The sequence below is a fragment of the Cryptomeria japonica genome, chromosome 6 (assembly GCF_030272615.1).
Source record: "Cryptomeria japonica chromosome 6, Sugi_1.0, whole genome shotgun sequence".
Classification (NCBI taxonomy): domain Eukaryota; kingdom Viridiplantae; phylum Streptophyta; class Pinopsida; order Cupressales; family Cupressaceae; genus Cryptomeria; species Cryptomeria japonica.
In genome coordinates, this window is record NC_081410.1 from 376265291 (window position 1) to 376282756 (window position 17466).

At 38.0% G+C, this 17466-nt stretch overlaps 1 protein-coding gene across 5 annotated transcripts in view; it reads left to right on the top strand.

The window, feature by feature from the left end:
* Positions 1-17466, top strand: part of LOC131072213 (uncharacterized) — a 241343-nt gene that overhangs the window by 20111 nt on the left and 203766 nt on the right. For all 5 annotated transcript variants that reach the window (XM_058008301.2, XM_058008305.2, XM_058008302.2 and 2 more), the window contains 4 exons: positions 10640-10750; positions 10966-11022; positions 11347-11420; positions 11631-11730. In XM_058008301.2, the coding sequence (XP_057864284.2) occupies positions 10640-10750; positions 10966-11022; positions 11347-11420; positions 11631-11730 (342 nt within the window). The remainder of the gene's footprint in view (positions 1-10639; positions 10751-10965; positions 11023-11346; positions 11421-11630; positions 11731-17466) is intronic.

Consider the following 17466-nt stretch of genomic DNA (forward strand, 5'->3'; position numbering starts at 1 on the left):
TTCTCAGGCGGAGGTTGTAGTGAACAAAGACGAGACCATTCATTTTAAAAAAAACTTTTTAAAATGTTTTTTTTTTGTCATTTTACTTAAGCTAGGCAGTAGCCGAGTTTGGGGCTCAAGACTTGCCGAGTTTGAGCCAAACTCGCCAACTTGGCCAGTCTGGCGATTTTACTCTCCAGACTCGGACGAGTCCGAGTCCGAGTCCGAGCCCCTAGGACTCGCCGAGCATGACTCGTACTCGGACTTGCCGAGTCTGGGCGAGTTTGGGCGAGTCCCATTTCTCTGGTTTGATCAAATTAGGATCCAAATTTCATTGGTTGTGCCTATCCAATATACAATATTTGGGACTCTACAAATGTATTCAACTCAATTTCAAGAATCAAGGCTATAAAATCTCCATCTATGTTGAGGACTAATCATATTGCATTCTGCAAAATAATTGTATTTTTGTGCCGCATGAATCCATTTCTGATTGATACTTGATTTTATAAACCAATCTATAGTTTGGATGGACATGTACCTAGCTTGGCATGTTAAGAACTTTGATTTATATGTTTCCACAGAGAGGATATGGTGATTTATTTCATATGCCTTACAAATTGATCTGACAACATCTTTGTGATAAATAAAATGAAAGAAGACATTCTACAATATGCATCAATTGTTTGAACTGTTTGTCATCCCTATAAATGTTAAGAGGTAATCGTATGAATCTTGATTTATTTAAAGAAAAGAAAATGGATGCACCTTGATTTATGGCTGGACACATGCTTCCCTGATTGTAGACCTGTACTTAACATGAGTTTTTTAAGTTGCCTTCTTCTATTCTACTGACAATGCAATTTGGCTGTCTTGTGCAAGGTTGATGCTCTTCTTTAAGCTTCATCTTTTTCAGATGCATCCTTAATTTTTAAGACTGGCATTTGTGCCTATGTTGATCCACAACCTGTTTCATCCTATATGGAGCCATATTCACATTCTCCTTGAAAATCTGAAGAATTTACTGTTGCTCGCACACATGGTTTTCCACTGCCTGAAGCTTTTAAGGAGCCTTGCTGATATCAACTGTTGATAGGTAGGGGCTAACCATAGAGTGCTTCATAGGAAGTCAGTTTGATGGATGTATGGAAAGTTTTGTTGGACCACCTCTCTGCCAAGGGAAGCCATTTGAGCCACAACGATAGTTTTTATGACATAAAATATCAAAGGTAGCATTCTAAGCTCTTGTTGACAATCATTAGTCTCTGTCTGGTCATTTAATTGGGTCTGACATTAAGAGCTATTACCAATGTATTGCCAGTAAGCCTAAACAGTTCTTTCTAGAAGCTGCTTGCGAATTCTGGAAACTTGGGAAACCAATGAATTGTATAAATATTCTCCATGAAAGCTGACGCCATTGTACTTCCTAAGAAAGGAGGTGTTGTTTCATGGAAATGTGCATACTTAGTGAGTCTGTCCACTATCAATATATGAGGCTCTATTCTTCCATTAGGAATACTACTAATAAAATCCGTGGAAAATTATTCTTATTGTTGGATAGGAGTAGCCAAGGGTTCAATTTGTCATAACAATTTGAGGGTCCAACTTTTATTGTGCTAGTAGACTAGATGCTCAGATACAAACTATAGTACGTTTCCCTCCACATTATCCCAAAATAAGACCTGCTTAACATGATGACAAGTTTTCAGGAAACCCAAGTGGCTGCCATAGGTTGACAGTATATGTTTCAATAGTGCATTCCAACATAAGTACAACCAATCATTGTGCTGTATAGAGTCTTACTATGTAAGAGCTTGTACATTCTAGGAATTTTCCAGTTATTGGTTAATTTGTTGAGTCCCTCAATCTTGCTGCTATTTTTGAAATGTTGCTACTGTCTAGCCGGCACTTATGAAACAAATGGAATTCAACAAGTTTGTGCCCCCTTGTTGTCTAGAGGGAATGCCATCACTATTTTCCTTGCCCTTCTTGTATCTAGTTTCAATGCCACATCCTAATATATCGCCAACCCACTTTTGTTGCTCCTTTTTGGATAGCCTCTTTTTTAAAAGTATATAAGCTTGGTGTGGTTAGATTTGACTTTAAAGTGATTACCTTTTAGGTACGAGTTATATTGTGTTGGGTCCTGTTGACGTGTCTGAAGTCGCGGAACTTACGACTTCATCCAGCCAACGCAGAATAGAAATACTAAGAATCCTATCCTCTCTTGAGATAAGGAAATCCCTAATGCTGTGTGAATTTGATCAATAGGGATGACCTCAATGTTTTGGTTGTCAGGTCTTGATAGCAGGATAGCTTAGCAATTTGATGTGTTTTGCTAGAAACACAAAGGGGACTTACGGTTAGACGGAATTGGTTTCAAACGGGTTCCCTAAAGTTTAACAGTCCTATATCATCTGATTTTGCCTCTGATTGATGCTATTTCAGCTTGACTGGAGGGTTTCTTTGATGAAAAAGGAAAAAGGAGAGAGGGATGAAGAGTGAATAAGAACAACTAACTAATTCTAACTAAGACAGCATATTTCAACATATAGACAGAAATCTCAAAATAACTAGAAATTACTTCGCCAGCTAATTAGCACAACTAGGTAAAAGCCAGTGCAATCATCTAAGGATTTCGAATTTTCAAGCTATTAGACATGAATGATAGATTTCTTACACATATTTATCCAAATCTAACAACCAAACTTAGCATAAAAGGGGTTCAGACTAACCATGCAGAGGAAACAATAATCAACTATTTCCTAATGGTATGAACTAAGATTTCTATCGAATATATGCATAAATAACTGTCTGAAATTAAATACAATTGCAGAAATATGAAATAAATGGAGAAGAGGACCATGCACTCACAGTAGAACAAACACAACTTTAACTTCCATTAAATCTTGTATGTATTTTGCCAGAGTTTCTGCAACAATCTTTGTTTTTTCTCCATTACAAAGAGGAACTAATTGCTTTATATAGATTTCCAAAAATGGATGAATGGCCAAGATTTAAAATTAAATAAGTGGGCCAGATTCATCCTATATCAAAACTGCCCATACCCATAAATGGGAGGCAAAATATCAACAACAACAAAAGGAGAAGCAATAACTACCAAAAAGATAATTAACTACCCCAAAAAGCTGCTCCAAAAGTGCACATGCACGGAGCTCAAAATTTACAACTGTTTTGGTAGTTAGAAATGAACTTTATGCTTAAAAAGTTCTTTAAAGATTTTTTAAAGAAACTTTGCACTTTATGAAAGCACTTTCTCCTTTTCTGCTGTAGACCCTTTTTCCCAAAATTCATCCTCACTGTGCAAATACTCCTTCCAAAGGTCCCGACCTGCTGCACGCTCTGCCTGGACATATTCTTGAAATCTGATGCATAGCTGGAACCTAAGTCACCAGGTTCGGCCGAATTTCATCCTTGAAGTTCGAAATTCGCCGCACTTGAAAAAAAAAAAAAAATCGTTGAAATTCGCCGAACTTCAAAAAAAAAATAATTTTTTTTTTTTTTTTAAAATAAATTTTTGGCCTTCTTCTTTTGTTAATATTTTTTAAACACATCTTCTTTTCTTTGATTAAAACCCATCAACCCGTTCTTTCTTCTGGATATTTATGTCTGTTAGAACCCTCAATTAGGATGAGAAAAAAAATGCTGAAGATGATAATTGATTACCCAATCAGTGAGGTATTCCAGTATTTGGTGATTCTGTTATTCTCATAAGATGGGATGAAGATGTTACTTACAATAAACCTTATTAGCAATTCATATGGAACCATCTTCCATATGAAAGATTGGTTGTTTTATAGAATATATCTGGCATATTTATACATATGGCGAACTTAATTCGAATTTTATACATTTCGAATTTTTGCCTCATCGAACTTCATTCGAATTTCAAAGTTGTCGAACTTCGAATTCGAATTCGAACCTGGTGACTTAGGCTGGAACAACACCATGCTTTGGGGCATGGGAGGATGGCGTATTTTATATTGCATACCCTCCAAGTGGCGATCTACATGCTTTAACCCACCCTTCCAGTCAGACTGATGAGCCTCAAAACTTAGTATGTCTGAATGCAATCCACTGGCAAACTCTAGGTCCTCCGTGAAGTATGCGACCTTATCAATTCTCAATCTATCCTCCCAATCTAACTGTACTTGGTCATCGGACAAACTATTTTTCCAGCCAAGAACCATTGATCGGAGGATCTTTCCACCAAGATCCCTCATGTTTTTCAAAATTTCCTCGCATTCCTCCTGCTCTTTATTAACGGTGCCTTTTGTGTCATTCTTCATGTTGGCAGTCTAGTACCATTCTTTAAAAACGTTGATGTCATGAGGATCCAGGATAGCGGACAATGTGAGAATCTGCATGTGGGTCCAGAAAAGAGCCCTCATGAGGGGAAGAATTGTACCAACCACCTCATGGACCCTGAAACACTCCTTTTTTATCTCGAACAATTTGACCAGAATGGTCTCTCGGTGGTGGGCCATTTCCTTTACATCTTCAATGATCCACTCTCCCTTTTTCTTAATGTCTTGAATCCATTCCTTGACAGCTTTGGCGGTATCACATACTCCTTCAAACTCTATTGTAGTCCGTTGTGCCAATGCCAATGGGGGAACATAGGATTCAGGGGCATGTTGCAATGGTTTTAGCAGGTGATCAATATATCCCTTAGCCTGCTCAGCACAAACTCGGTACATGATTCTCTCAGTAGTCATTTCGTCGAGTTGCCTGAGTATATTCTGCATGGAGTCCTTGAACTCTTCCTTTTCTTGCTCTTTGGTGGCTTGCCCTATCGGGATGGTTGCAATGCTATAATCGACCAATGCAATTTGATTTGTTGGCTTATCGACAGGTGGAGTAGCGATATGGATGGTGCGGTTCCTCTGCTCATCCTTGGTGATCCAAGAGTAGGTCTTGGGATTCTTCTTGCCTTTGGATTTTGTTTCCCCTATGCCAGAGAAGATATCCTCCAAGTTGATAGGTGGCTTGACGGTTTCTTTCCGCTATGCACGAGCAACTAGCCAATCTTGAGGGATGGTCTGCTCGGATGTTATGGCCAAATTCCCACTTTGCTCCTTAGAGGTTTTAGTTGGCCCACTGCCTATCTGCAATTGATCTGTCATAGAAGGAACAAATGCAGTATCTAGCCCTTTACTTATAGCTGAGTTCTCCCCTACCTCATTGAACAACTGTCGGGTATCCCCTTGTGATGCTTGCTCTTTAGTTCTATCGGGCTCGTGGGTCTCATCCGCCTTGCGTTCTCCTTCGACGGTGGTGTCATCTTTGTCGGCGTTATTCAATTGTAATTCATGCCAACTCCCCTGGGTGAGCTCATGCTTACCAACCTCTTGATTAGGCAGAATTTCTCCCTCAACTTGATTTCCAGGTTCATCAGAACCAATGATCCTGACTTCTGCATTTGGCTTACCTTGTGCTAGAGGGATTATTGGCCTTGAATGCATCAACATCACTCTGGGAAGGCGGAGCAGGTATATAGTCAAGCTCAACTACATCATCCTTCGAATTGGGGTCTTTGGATGACGAACTGACTTCTGGCCTTCTAATAGGGATCTTTTCCCTTCTAGTTCTTTTTGATGCCCGAGTCCCTCTATTAGCTCTGGCTTTCTTCCTCTTCTTTCTGAGTTTCTCAACCTCTTCTTTCGGTGCACTTGAGGTTCCCTCATCTTCCGAAGACTAGGAATCGAGACTGCCCATCATATGGTATGTAAATTGAATTCCTTCATGGGTTAGTCTCTCAATTTGCTGGGATAACTAGTGATCAGTATATCTTCCTGGAGCTGCCATAACTGCCTCAAAATCAGTGACCGGATCTTGAGACCAATCAATGCCCGGCAAAAGGTATTTTACTGCCTTAAACTCTTGGACTTGCAAGCAATTGCCAGAATCTGTCACCTGATCTGGGACCCGATGATACTCATAAAGCCGCATCTGCTGGACACTTAGCTTGGAATACTCACACTTTCGGACCTTATAGTCATCAGAACAATTCTTCCAATAGTCCTCAATTGATGCCTTTGCTCTGTAGCGCCTGCCATAGGCTCGTTTTGCCAAATTGTCATGATCAAAACATTTCCTTGGGAAATGTTCCTGTAGGTCATAAGATGCTAATTCAGCAAGTGACTCATCAGCTTGTATTGAATTCTTGAAATGCACATTGAGGGCACCCAAAATCATAGGGAAGGTGAATCCGGACTGTTTCTTATCTCTGAGTAAGCTGCCCATTGGATGTGCCTGCCTTGCAACCTCCATAAGCACTATTTTGTCTGTCGGATAGCGTGGAAGTCGGAACGGAGCTCCCTAAAAGCCGACTATCCTGATATAGGTGAACCTAGGGAATTGAATAAACCAGGGGCCGTACTTTTGTACCAAAATGGTAGCCTGCTCCAAGAGCCTTATGTGCAATCCCCCCTACATCAACCTGACTAGGTGCATTGTAAAGGCGTCATTGACACGCTCATATTGACCAATTGCATAAGCAGCGTTGTTCTTTTCTCTTTGAGCAATGTCGTAGTAATGCAGTTGAGGGTAGCAGTCATACACCCTGACTTGATTTGGGCCGTTCCCGATTTCACCCTTCTTGATTAATCCTGTCAGCGACTGGTGTCGGGCGAACATATAAACCAGGTAGGAGGTCATGGTGAAGTACTTCTTTTCTTCAAGTTCGACTAGCTGTGTATGGATATTATCACTAATGATCTGAGCCCAGTCGAACTTGGATTTCCCGACAAAGACCTTCTCTGTAAAGTAGAACATCCACTCCTCAAAAAACTTAGACTAAGGGAGTCCCATAACCCAGTTGAGTAAGGTGACCATATCACCATGCTCGTTATGAAAGTCACTTCTGGGGGTCTTTTTACTGATCCTAATACTCGGAGGCCTTCTCTCCTATACCATTCTTCATTTATCAATGTCCTGCATTTAGCAGGGTTCATGTCGTAAGCAACTTGTGCTTCATCTATGGTTGTAGAAATGGGATTATCAGGAAATGGGATGTCAAATGCATCCCCAATGGCCTCAGGTGTGAAGTCAGCCAGCACCATATTTTCTAGAATCACTAATCTGGTCTCTGGCTGATAATGTCGGGCAGCCTCAACTACTAGCTCATAATCTTGCATGGATGGAGGGAAACCTGCCGCCTGAGCGATACCACTTTCCATCATCCGCCTAGGCTTGCCATAGGCGTTAGGAGAATATACCCGGTCTCTGAAGTCGTGAATGTCTATGTGGCCCAAATCAGTATCACCTATGTTCTCCCATATGCTCTGGACTTTTGACTCCCTCACTCCTCTTTTGTGCTGGTACTTCATCTTCTCGCCTTTGCGGAGAATGATAGATTTAGAGACCCGAGATGTTCCGGTTGCACCGGGTGTTTTTGAAGATTCTATCGCCGATTTAGGCATTTATCCTGCACAATCGGATGCGGATTACGAGACAAGATGAAGGAAACAAACAGGTTAGTCAAAATAGAGGATGAAGCTAGCACATAAGGATCAATGGGAAAACCGAAATTTGAAGAAAGTACGATGCTTTAGCAAAAGAGCCTGATTAATTTGGAAGTGAAATGCAATGAAATAGGGAATTAAGCTCTTTTTTAAAATTTGCTACTTAGCTGTAGTTTAGGGCTCGGGTGCCTTAATGATTGCCAATTTTGCACTCAAAGAAAAGTTTTGCCTAAGTTTAATTTTTCAAAATGTTCAAAATTTCCCTAAGTTTGAATTTTCGCTTTCAAGGCTAATTTTTAGACAAGCTTTGCTGTTGCGCTATGTTTTAAAACTTTGCTTGATGCCCTTCCAAAAGAAAATTGTAATCTACAAAATTTCACCTGACAAATTCTCCATTAACCGTTTAAGCATAGTGACCAGTTTTGCATTTATTAAATGATTTTAAGGGAGACAAAACAAGTCATACTTGGTTTACAAGGTGGTTACCCCGTGATTTCTCCAAACTTCGGGTTTAGGAAAGGCTTTGTGCAAGTTCGGCCTGCAAGGCCCTTTTGTAAACTTTTAAGAACTTCTTCCTCCGACTAGCCTCTTGCGATTTTTTAGACTGCGGGGGGGATTGAAAAGGCTTTGCAAGAATGAAGGGTTAAACGCCCTCCTTTTTATGTTTCGGCCAAGAGAAGTATTTTGCAAGCTTGAAAGAGTTAAAACACCGCCTATGGACTGCGCGATTTCCACCCTTCTTGATTTTTCGGACTGAGAGGAAAAGATGCAAACATTTGAAAGTATAAGCCCAAATCCCCCATCCACGATTTAACTTTGCTTGACTAATTTCGGGCTAGAGAGTAAAATGCATACACTAGATCAACCTTCACGCAATTTCGAACTTCATCGATGCTTGCCCATAGGAAGAGATAAAATGCAGATTTATAAAACCTAACGCCTTCCTTTTTATAGCTACTTTCACTCTCTTTGGCAATTTTCAGGATGAAAGAGAGTTTTGCAAACACTAAACTTAACACTGTTTTCAAAATACTAGCATTTTCGGGGCAAATAGCGATTTTGAAAAGTTCTAAGTTACAACGCCTTCACTTGATTTTTGGAATTCGGGGCAAATGGACCTTTTGTAAACTTTAAAACAAATAACGCCTTTTCCGTTGCTTTAGCGATTTTCGGCCCATGAGGCCTTTTTGCAACTGTTTATAATTTCACGTTTTCACTTGGTTTTCGGAATTCGGGGCAAATGGACCTTTTGCAAACTTTAAAACAAATAACGCCTTTTCCGTCGCTTTAGCGATTTTCGGCCCAGGAGGCCTTTTTGCAACTGTTTATAATTTCGCGTTTTCACTTGGTTTTCGGAATTCAGCCTAAAAGCACATTTTGCAAGGTTTAAGTTAGACGCTTTACTATATGACGAAAATCGGCCCAAAAGGCCATTTCGCAAGGTTTTTGACTTAGACGTTTTTCCCTCTATTTGGCAAAAATTGGCCCACAAGGCCATTTCACAAGGTTTTTGACTTAGACGCTTTTATTCTCTATCTGGTGAAAATCAGCCCACAAGGCCATTTCGCAAGGTTTTTGACTTAGATGCTTTTCCCTCTATCTGGCGAAAATCGGCCCACAAGGCCATTTCGCAAGGTTTTTTGACTTAGACGCTTTTCCCTCTATTTGGCGAAAATCGGCCCACATTGCCATTTCGCAAGGTTTTTTGACTTAGACGCTTTTCCCTCTATTTGGCGAAAATCGGCCCACATTGCCATTTCGCAAGGTTTTTTGACTTAGACGCTTTTCCCTCTATCTGGCGAAAATCGGCCCATAAGGCCATTTTGCAAGGTTTTTTGACTTAGATGCTTTTCCCTCTATTTGGCGAAAATCTTGGGTATTCAAAATGTGAAACTCTCCGCATAGAACTCCCAGGCTTTGCGACTTAAAATCCAAACGTGGCCTTTCTTTTTATGACCACAAAGCTTAATGCTTCACCACTTCCTGGATCCCAACAAAAAGGACGGCGGACGAAAATCACAATTCGAAACTCAGCAGGACAAAGGCCGAAAATTAAAGAGGGGGACCCTGTCGGCGACACGGAGTGTGTGCAACTCACAACAGGTCCCAAAACGACTGCTCCACTTTCTAAAACACAACACTCGAAACTCCACAACCTGAAAAACACAACACAACTGAATTTTGGTTTTTCGACATGGGTATTTGGCTAAAACATGAAAGAGGGGATTAATACAACATCCAAAGGCACAATCAAGCAAGATGGCCCATTTAGAATTTCTTTGATCGGTTATCAACAAATGGGTCACAAATGCCCAAGATAAAACATGAAGACAATGGGACTCAAAGCCAAAATGGGGCAAAACAGATTCGAGTCTGAATACATTGCTTGACTATGTGTAATATGACCAACATTTCCTTCTGATAAGTGGACTAGCTAAGTTATCTATGTTTTGGATTGTGCGATAATACATTCAAATGCTAAGGGTCTTCCTTCATGTGATAAGATTCAATACATCTCCAATTTCTTGTCCTAAAGCATCATGCCCTATTACAAAGGTTTAGCAAAAGTTAAGAGTTGCTAAACTAGCATGGTGTACAAGGTTTCCTTGTTTTCTCAAATTGTTGGGTCACCTCATTAGAAAACAAATACTTCTTCTTAAGCGAGTCAATGAGTGGTGCAACAATGAATGTGCACTTCAGAACAAACTTGTGATTGTAGCTTATGAGCCCAAAAATAGTCATATTTTTCATTTTTTCTAACAATAGCAACTCCAACTTTAATCTTGTTCTGGTCTACCTTGATTCCCTTATGAGAGACAACACACATGAAATAGACAACACACACAAAACAGCTAGTGTTGACATCAATGACAAAACATCAATGCAACACATAATCAATTCCTCCAAATGGCCAACAATATTGATTATAGAGCTCATGATCATGTGGTTGAATTTTGATCCAACAGTGAGTAATAGATTTCTATATGTATTTTTGTACTAGTGTAGTTATCTAACAAATTGCCTCCCCGTATCATGATTTGGAATTGTATACATTTTATGTTTCTATGGCTATCACTGCTTGTGATTCCCAATCTTGTAAGTTGTAGTTGCTGTAAGATGGAGTTGAAGATGTCATTTGTGAACATTACTCTATTTTTTCCCTTTCTTTGCAGGTGAAGCATGATCCAGGGCTTCCTCAAAAATTGGCATGGAGTTGTAAGCTAAACAAGCATGCTAATTTTCTTTCTGAATTCAGTCTCACTTTAGCGGAAAAGTTCAAGCTGGTATGTCTAAAATGGTATTCATTCATAGTATGTTACTTTTATGTATTAGCATAAGATGTCAATTTGTTTTGAGTTGGAAACTATTTATGCATATCTGTATACTCAAAGTTCAGAAAAATTCAGAATTTTTTTTGCACACAGCATTTCATATATTTATCAATTATAAACTTTTATTGTATCCTGTGGTTGACTTTCTGTCTGCAAATTTGATGAAGGCTGGGTTGGCTCTGCGATTATGGCGTCATGTACAAGATGAAATTTCCAAAGGAAGGGTAGTTACATTTTACTTAGCTGGACTATTTTTGCGTTGACAGGCATCTATGTTATATTAATATTTCCTGTTTTAAGATCTAGATGTACTCAGACATTTGCAGATATAATGCATGCTTAATCTTGTCCAATAAGCATTTCCTTCTATTCAAACCTCTATCTCCTTCAACACTTTGTTTTGTCTTATTTTCTTTTATTATTTTGATTCAAGGGCTTTCTTTTCCTAGAACTTTCTATTGTTAACTGTTGTCACCTCTAGTCCCATTGACCTACTCCTGGTCATCTGTGGACATTAATATAATTTCTTTCTTTGGTCTTTATTGCAGAGGCCAATAATTGATCCCTTCAATCGTGAGATAAAGCCTTCTTCTTGCCATGGTGTTCCACTTGGAGGGATGGGGTAGGTCTACCTATATGCCAAAATGCAATTTCAAATTTTCAAATATGTGACAGTGGCTCATAGTTAAATACACCATCTTTCATTGATTGTATAGTTTATCATTATGCATAGGGGTTTATTCATTCTAATTAAATACTCAATTTTATCTTCATAACAAATGATTCTTTGCTATGGATATATTAACAAACTCTGCAAAAAAAACATTCACAGTGCAGGAAGCATAGGAAGAGGTTATCGAGGTGAATTTCAACGATGGCAGCTGATCCCTGGCAATTGCTATGAGGCTCCTGTCTTAGGGAACCAGTTTTCAGTAAGCGTAGATTCATTTTCTAGCTTGTAGGATTATTTAAACAATACAGCGATGAAGAAAGTAATGGGCAATTAAAATGGAAGATGATAATGATAGGAATTATAGCATCTCAATAAAGCCTTTTATTTACACATGATTTGTTTGGAGCATGGTTATAAATTCCCCCATGATGGAGCTTAACCATTTCTTTATGTAAACAAAATACTGAACATTTCTAATGATTTGTTGGCTCTTTATAGTTCTCTTCAGTTGAGCATTGCATAGAATCTTGCTAAGCACAAAACAGAAAGCCTTAACATTTACATGCATCATACTTTCAAAATCAAGATGGGAAAGTAATCTGAAAATCCCACATAAACTCAGATATTTACTCTATCAAGGACCACCAGAGAGCTCATCAATAAGCTGGGGACATATAAGATTCAGCGAGGCTGAAATTACAATACAAATCTAGTTGCTATAGACCTTTTCCTGTTTCCAGAGGGTGTTATCTTCTTGCATACCTTATCTTCCCCTCTTTCTTTGTCTTCTGTGCCTTTGCCAGTAACATAATTTGCATCTTTCCTTATGAAGGATCCTTAGGTCTTATCTTGCAAAATATAATATTGTATGACCATACTGTCCAAAGTAGTAATGCACTCCATGTGATCCATCCTTTCCCACTTTCTTACTGGACCTATCTTTTTCAAATTTCTTGATGGGGCTTTCTCAGTCTAATATCATCATGAATATGGCAAATTATGGTTGAAGAATGCTGGTTTCATGAAGAATTATCTGGTGATCATATGACTTATAGGAAAGTAATAGTATTTATTTGAATTCTTTCCGTGCATATATGATTTATTTGAGTGTAGCTACACTCGCACTCTAAAATATTCTAACTATTGATGTCTCAGTACATCAAGAAAATATCAAACACTTCTCTAAAATATTCTAACTATTGATGTCTCAATACATCAAAAAAATATCAAACACTTCTGATGGTAAGTTGTTTTTATAAATTCTTGTAAATCTGTTTTGCTTGAGTATGCTACTTTCTAATCAAGAAGCATGATCACTTTATTTGAAATTGTTAAAGATGGTCTGACATAGATAGATACTCTCAAAGGCAAAATATAAAACAATCCATATAACATTGGTAACAAAACAATTTACCTGTAGCTAGGTGGAAGGTCATGCTAATCCACATTCAATGGCAATCTTTGCTTGATGCTCATTTCTGTGAATGTGTTGCTTGTTTGATACATGAGGACAATGTCCATGGTTCAAGGACTTAACTAATCAAAATTGTTTTGCGGATTTCAAACACTTGATCACAATTTATAGAATCAATGCTCTAATACTACTTCTTGTCTAGCTATATGTATGTATGTATGAATGCACGTATGTATGTATATATGTATATATGTATGTATATATATATATATATATATATACTATATATGTATTGTTATACATATATAGTTATATACAATGATACATGTATAGTAACATATACATACATGCATACATGGATACATACATACATACATGCATACACATAGTGGTCTATTGCTCAAAGACTCAAGGTCTTGGTTCGGTTCAAACCCAGTTTGGGGTCTGGGTACAGTCTACGTGGGCCCAAACAGGGTTTTGCTCACAGACCTAGAGAGAATTCGCCCTCAAATGCACCATTATGAATTTGAATAATTTTTTGTGCTTTTGTTGACTTATTTTTTTATTCCAAAGCCCATCCACAGGTTCACAATGCATTGTTGCAGACTCAATCTAAATACAAAGAACTCATAATACCCTCCACATTTTCTTAGATTTGCAACAAGTTCAACTTTACTTAGAAAAACACGAGCAGTGATTTTTCTTCAAAAAATATCACAAGCTCAAACCTATTTGGTAAGCCTTACATCTTTTTGCTGCAGCATGGAGAAAATGCTTGAAATTAGATCTTTTTTCTCAGCTTGGTATACAAACTTGTCGTTGCTTATCAACTTCAGCTGTATAAGCCACTGCATATTGAAGAAGAAATCGTCAGATAAAATTCCACATTTTAATCTAATTTTTACGATTGTATTTTCTTGATGTTCATACCAACATATTAGGGAAAATTCCATTAAGTGTTCACAAAGGATCATTGGAAATTGCCAAATCAAACTAAGTGGATGTCCCGATCAGGATTTATGCAACATTTTCTACATCTATTGGTCCTTGATAGATCATGAAAGTTAATTATATTCAGCTAAGCTTCTAATCTTACTTCACTAGTAAAATTGATTAAATATGCAACTGCAAGGGTACCATGAGCTTGTTGTATTTGTATTTTGAACTTAATTATTGCTGCAAATATGTATTTATTTTTTATTTTTATATGTATTTGTATGGACGAACCCAAAACAAACCCAACCCCCAAAAAAACTTTGACCAAACTCATGAACCAAACCATTGAACCCAAACCCAAACTGGTAACTAAGATATACATTTATAAATACAAGCATACACAATTAAATGTGTGCCATCCAAATCTATCAAAATTCATGCATGCATTCTTCCAATAAATATAAATATAATTAATCTTAATTAATTCTCAAGGGTTACATTATGCGAATCACACTTTCTCATAAGTGATCAATAAACTGCACCTCTCTCTCTCTCTATGTGTGTGTGTGTACACGTACATACATACATAGATACATACATACATACATATATATATATATATATATATAGAGAGAGAGAGAGAGAGAGAGAGAGAGAGAGAGAGAGAGAGAGAGAGAGAGAGAGAGAGTATGTAGTGACTATAAGTCTGCCACACGATTCTCTCCATAATAAAGTTCTTCATATCACCTTTGAAACTGCTATAAATCTGATCACAGTCCGGCCTTCGTGTAGTTCTGATATATGTTTAAGGACTAGGACGACTTTCTATATCTGTAGAGAGTTTGGAGGACACTTTATCTGAATGGATTATCTGCAAATTCTGGATTCTCTTTATATTCCTTCCCTTTTTTGTTTCTTCTTACTTCTTATTTCCAAGTTATAATCCTTTTGAATTGAATGTTCTTTTTCCTTGTTTTTTTTAAATGATAGTTGTAGATGTTTTGATCTTATCTATACCTTTCATCCTCTATCTTCCCCCCCATCTTACTTCTTATTTCCAAGTTATAATCCTTTTGAATTGAATGTTCTTTTTCCTTGTTTTTTTTAAATGATAGTTGTAGATGTTTTGATCTTATCTATACCTTTCATCCTCTATCTTCCCCCCCATCTTGGGGTGAATCGGATTGTCCTAATATATGATGGGAAGGGTGTTTTAAATAGACACGAATTCTTAATTTATCCCTAATCACACCTTTTCACATTTTAGCAAATTGGTTATGTGCTTCATTAATATTTACCATAGCCGCATCCTTTCTGATTGCTAATGATTGGAGGTTAAATGAATATTAATAATAATTGTTTGCTATCCTTAAGATAGAGTTTGATGCTCATCCTGAGTGCAACGTGGAAAGGAACTACCTCCGTGAAGTTCCCGTATATCCTTAGTCTTAATTCAGATAACACAACACCAAAGTGTAACCATCCTTTATGATGCCTATGGGAAATATGGAATTTGGTAGTGTCATCTTCAAATGTTTGTAATGTCCCCTTCTCAGTAAGGAGAAAACCAGTGGTCCATTAGCCTATTCCAGAGATCCGTAGACTGACTGGAATCAGGAATTAGGGTTTCCTAATTTTGTGGAATACTGCGTGAGCCAATTGATGCTTGTCTGGTTAGGATTATTTGATTCCAATTGTGGCTTCCTTCTGGGTTTTTAGAAGGCTTTTCAGAGGTATAACATGCATCTTGTTCTGAAGTGATTTCTGAACTTACTATTTTTAGTAAGTTTGTGGCAGCTGACTGGATTTTGAGGTTTTTTTTGGTTTTCCGAACTCATTCACGGGGTTCGATGAGCATGATTTTCGGAGTTGTTTTCATGACTTACTATTTTTAGTAAGTGTCTATTCAGGCAATACTATTTTTGGCAGTCTTGGGCAGAGCTCCAATCTAGTTAAGATTAGTGATTTCCTGCACTTCAGTTCACAGTTTGATTTGGCAGTGGCCAGTAGTTGATTTATAATTGATAAATTAAATATTATTTTTATTATTTTATCCTAAAGTTTGATATTTAATTATTTTATCGATCAATTTTGGAGGAACAACTTAGGAATGGAAAAATTATATCATTTATCCCAAGTCACATTTTATTTCCCAAGTTAGGAGGGTGCCCAAAATGAAGTAATTTTACATTTTATAATGTTTTCTCATGTTCGAACTTGTGTACCTTGGTAAAGTTCGACTAGGAGGCCTAAAATGGGATGCCATGTCTTGAGGGGGTCATTTAATGAAATGCAAATGAAATTAAAGGGAATTTGGCGCCATGTTCATTTGAATTTGAGATTCAGAAATCTATAAATACAAGGTTGGGTGCCTCATTTTCGTTATCTTGGAGAATTTATACCATTATGTTGCAGGAATGGTGATTGAATCTAAGCTTCGAAGTTGTGGTTTCCTAGCTTGCACAGTTTTGTACTTGAAATACAGTACCTAGCTGATTTAGTTTGTTGTTGGAGTCATTTGAGAGTGTGTTGTCAGTTTTCAGTGTGTGTTCAGTGTTTTCCGTGTTGCTAGTTTGGTGTGGCTAAAGCGAAGTTTTATTCATATCTCCCTACCCGTGCGACAGATCATGCTGGGTAACGGCTCATCGGAAGTGTATTGGTTGGGCTATTTTTCTTTTGTTTTGGAGTGGTTTTTGGTGTGAGTTTGAATTTTTAGCAGCAAGTCGAACTTCCAGTGCTGGTCGTACCTTTCTGGAGGTGCCTCGGGTTGCATTCTGCTCTTTGTTGGCATTTTTGGTGTTGGTTTATGCTCCTATCTTGGTCGCCTTGGTCATATCTTCCATTTGCCTATGTTCGTGTGCGATTTGGGGTTGTTTCGAGGAAGTTGTGAGTCATTCAGTGTTGCTGGTCCATTTCTGGAGTTGTTGGTATTTTACATCAGATTTGGTTATTTGTGTTTTAGCTTGTATTTTTCTGAGTTCCATTGTTATGATTCCTAGTACTTCATTGTATTCATCATTGCAATTGTTGGTTAGTAGTACTAACCTCTATTGTATCTGAAGTACTTCATTGTAATTCCCATTGCATAAGTGGAAGAGGCTGGCTTGGCCGTCTTCAGTGTTTGTAATTCAGTTTTTTCAGTTCAGTCCTCCTGCTACATAAGCGGTCGAGTGATCTTTGTTTGTAATTGTCCTTCTGCTGCATAAGCGGTTGAGTTGAGTTTGTTTAGTGAAAAGTCCTGCTGAAATATCACTGTAGAGTGATTTGTGTTTGAATGTGTTCTTGTTTCCTTGGCTGGTTTACTGCCAAGTTTCCTTGTTTTTACCCGTTGGAAAGTGGAAGGGGCTGGCTTGTCGCCCAATATTGTAATCTGCATTTTCAATGTTGCATCTAACGATCCCCTATCATCGTATGCTCTCACCCTCCCAGTCTAGGTTCTCGGTGATCAAAAGGTGAAGGGTTCTTTTCGGTTGGTTTGGATTGCATTATTCTAACCATATCGGGTGATTGGTGTGTTTATAAAATCGTTAAAAAACAAATTTTTTTTTTGGGGATGTTACAATGTTCTCGGCACGTCTTCATGAATCTCTCCAATATCGCTGACTTCTATTCTTCTTCAGTAATTTGTATCACTGCCACCAATTT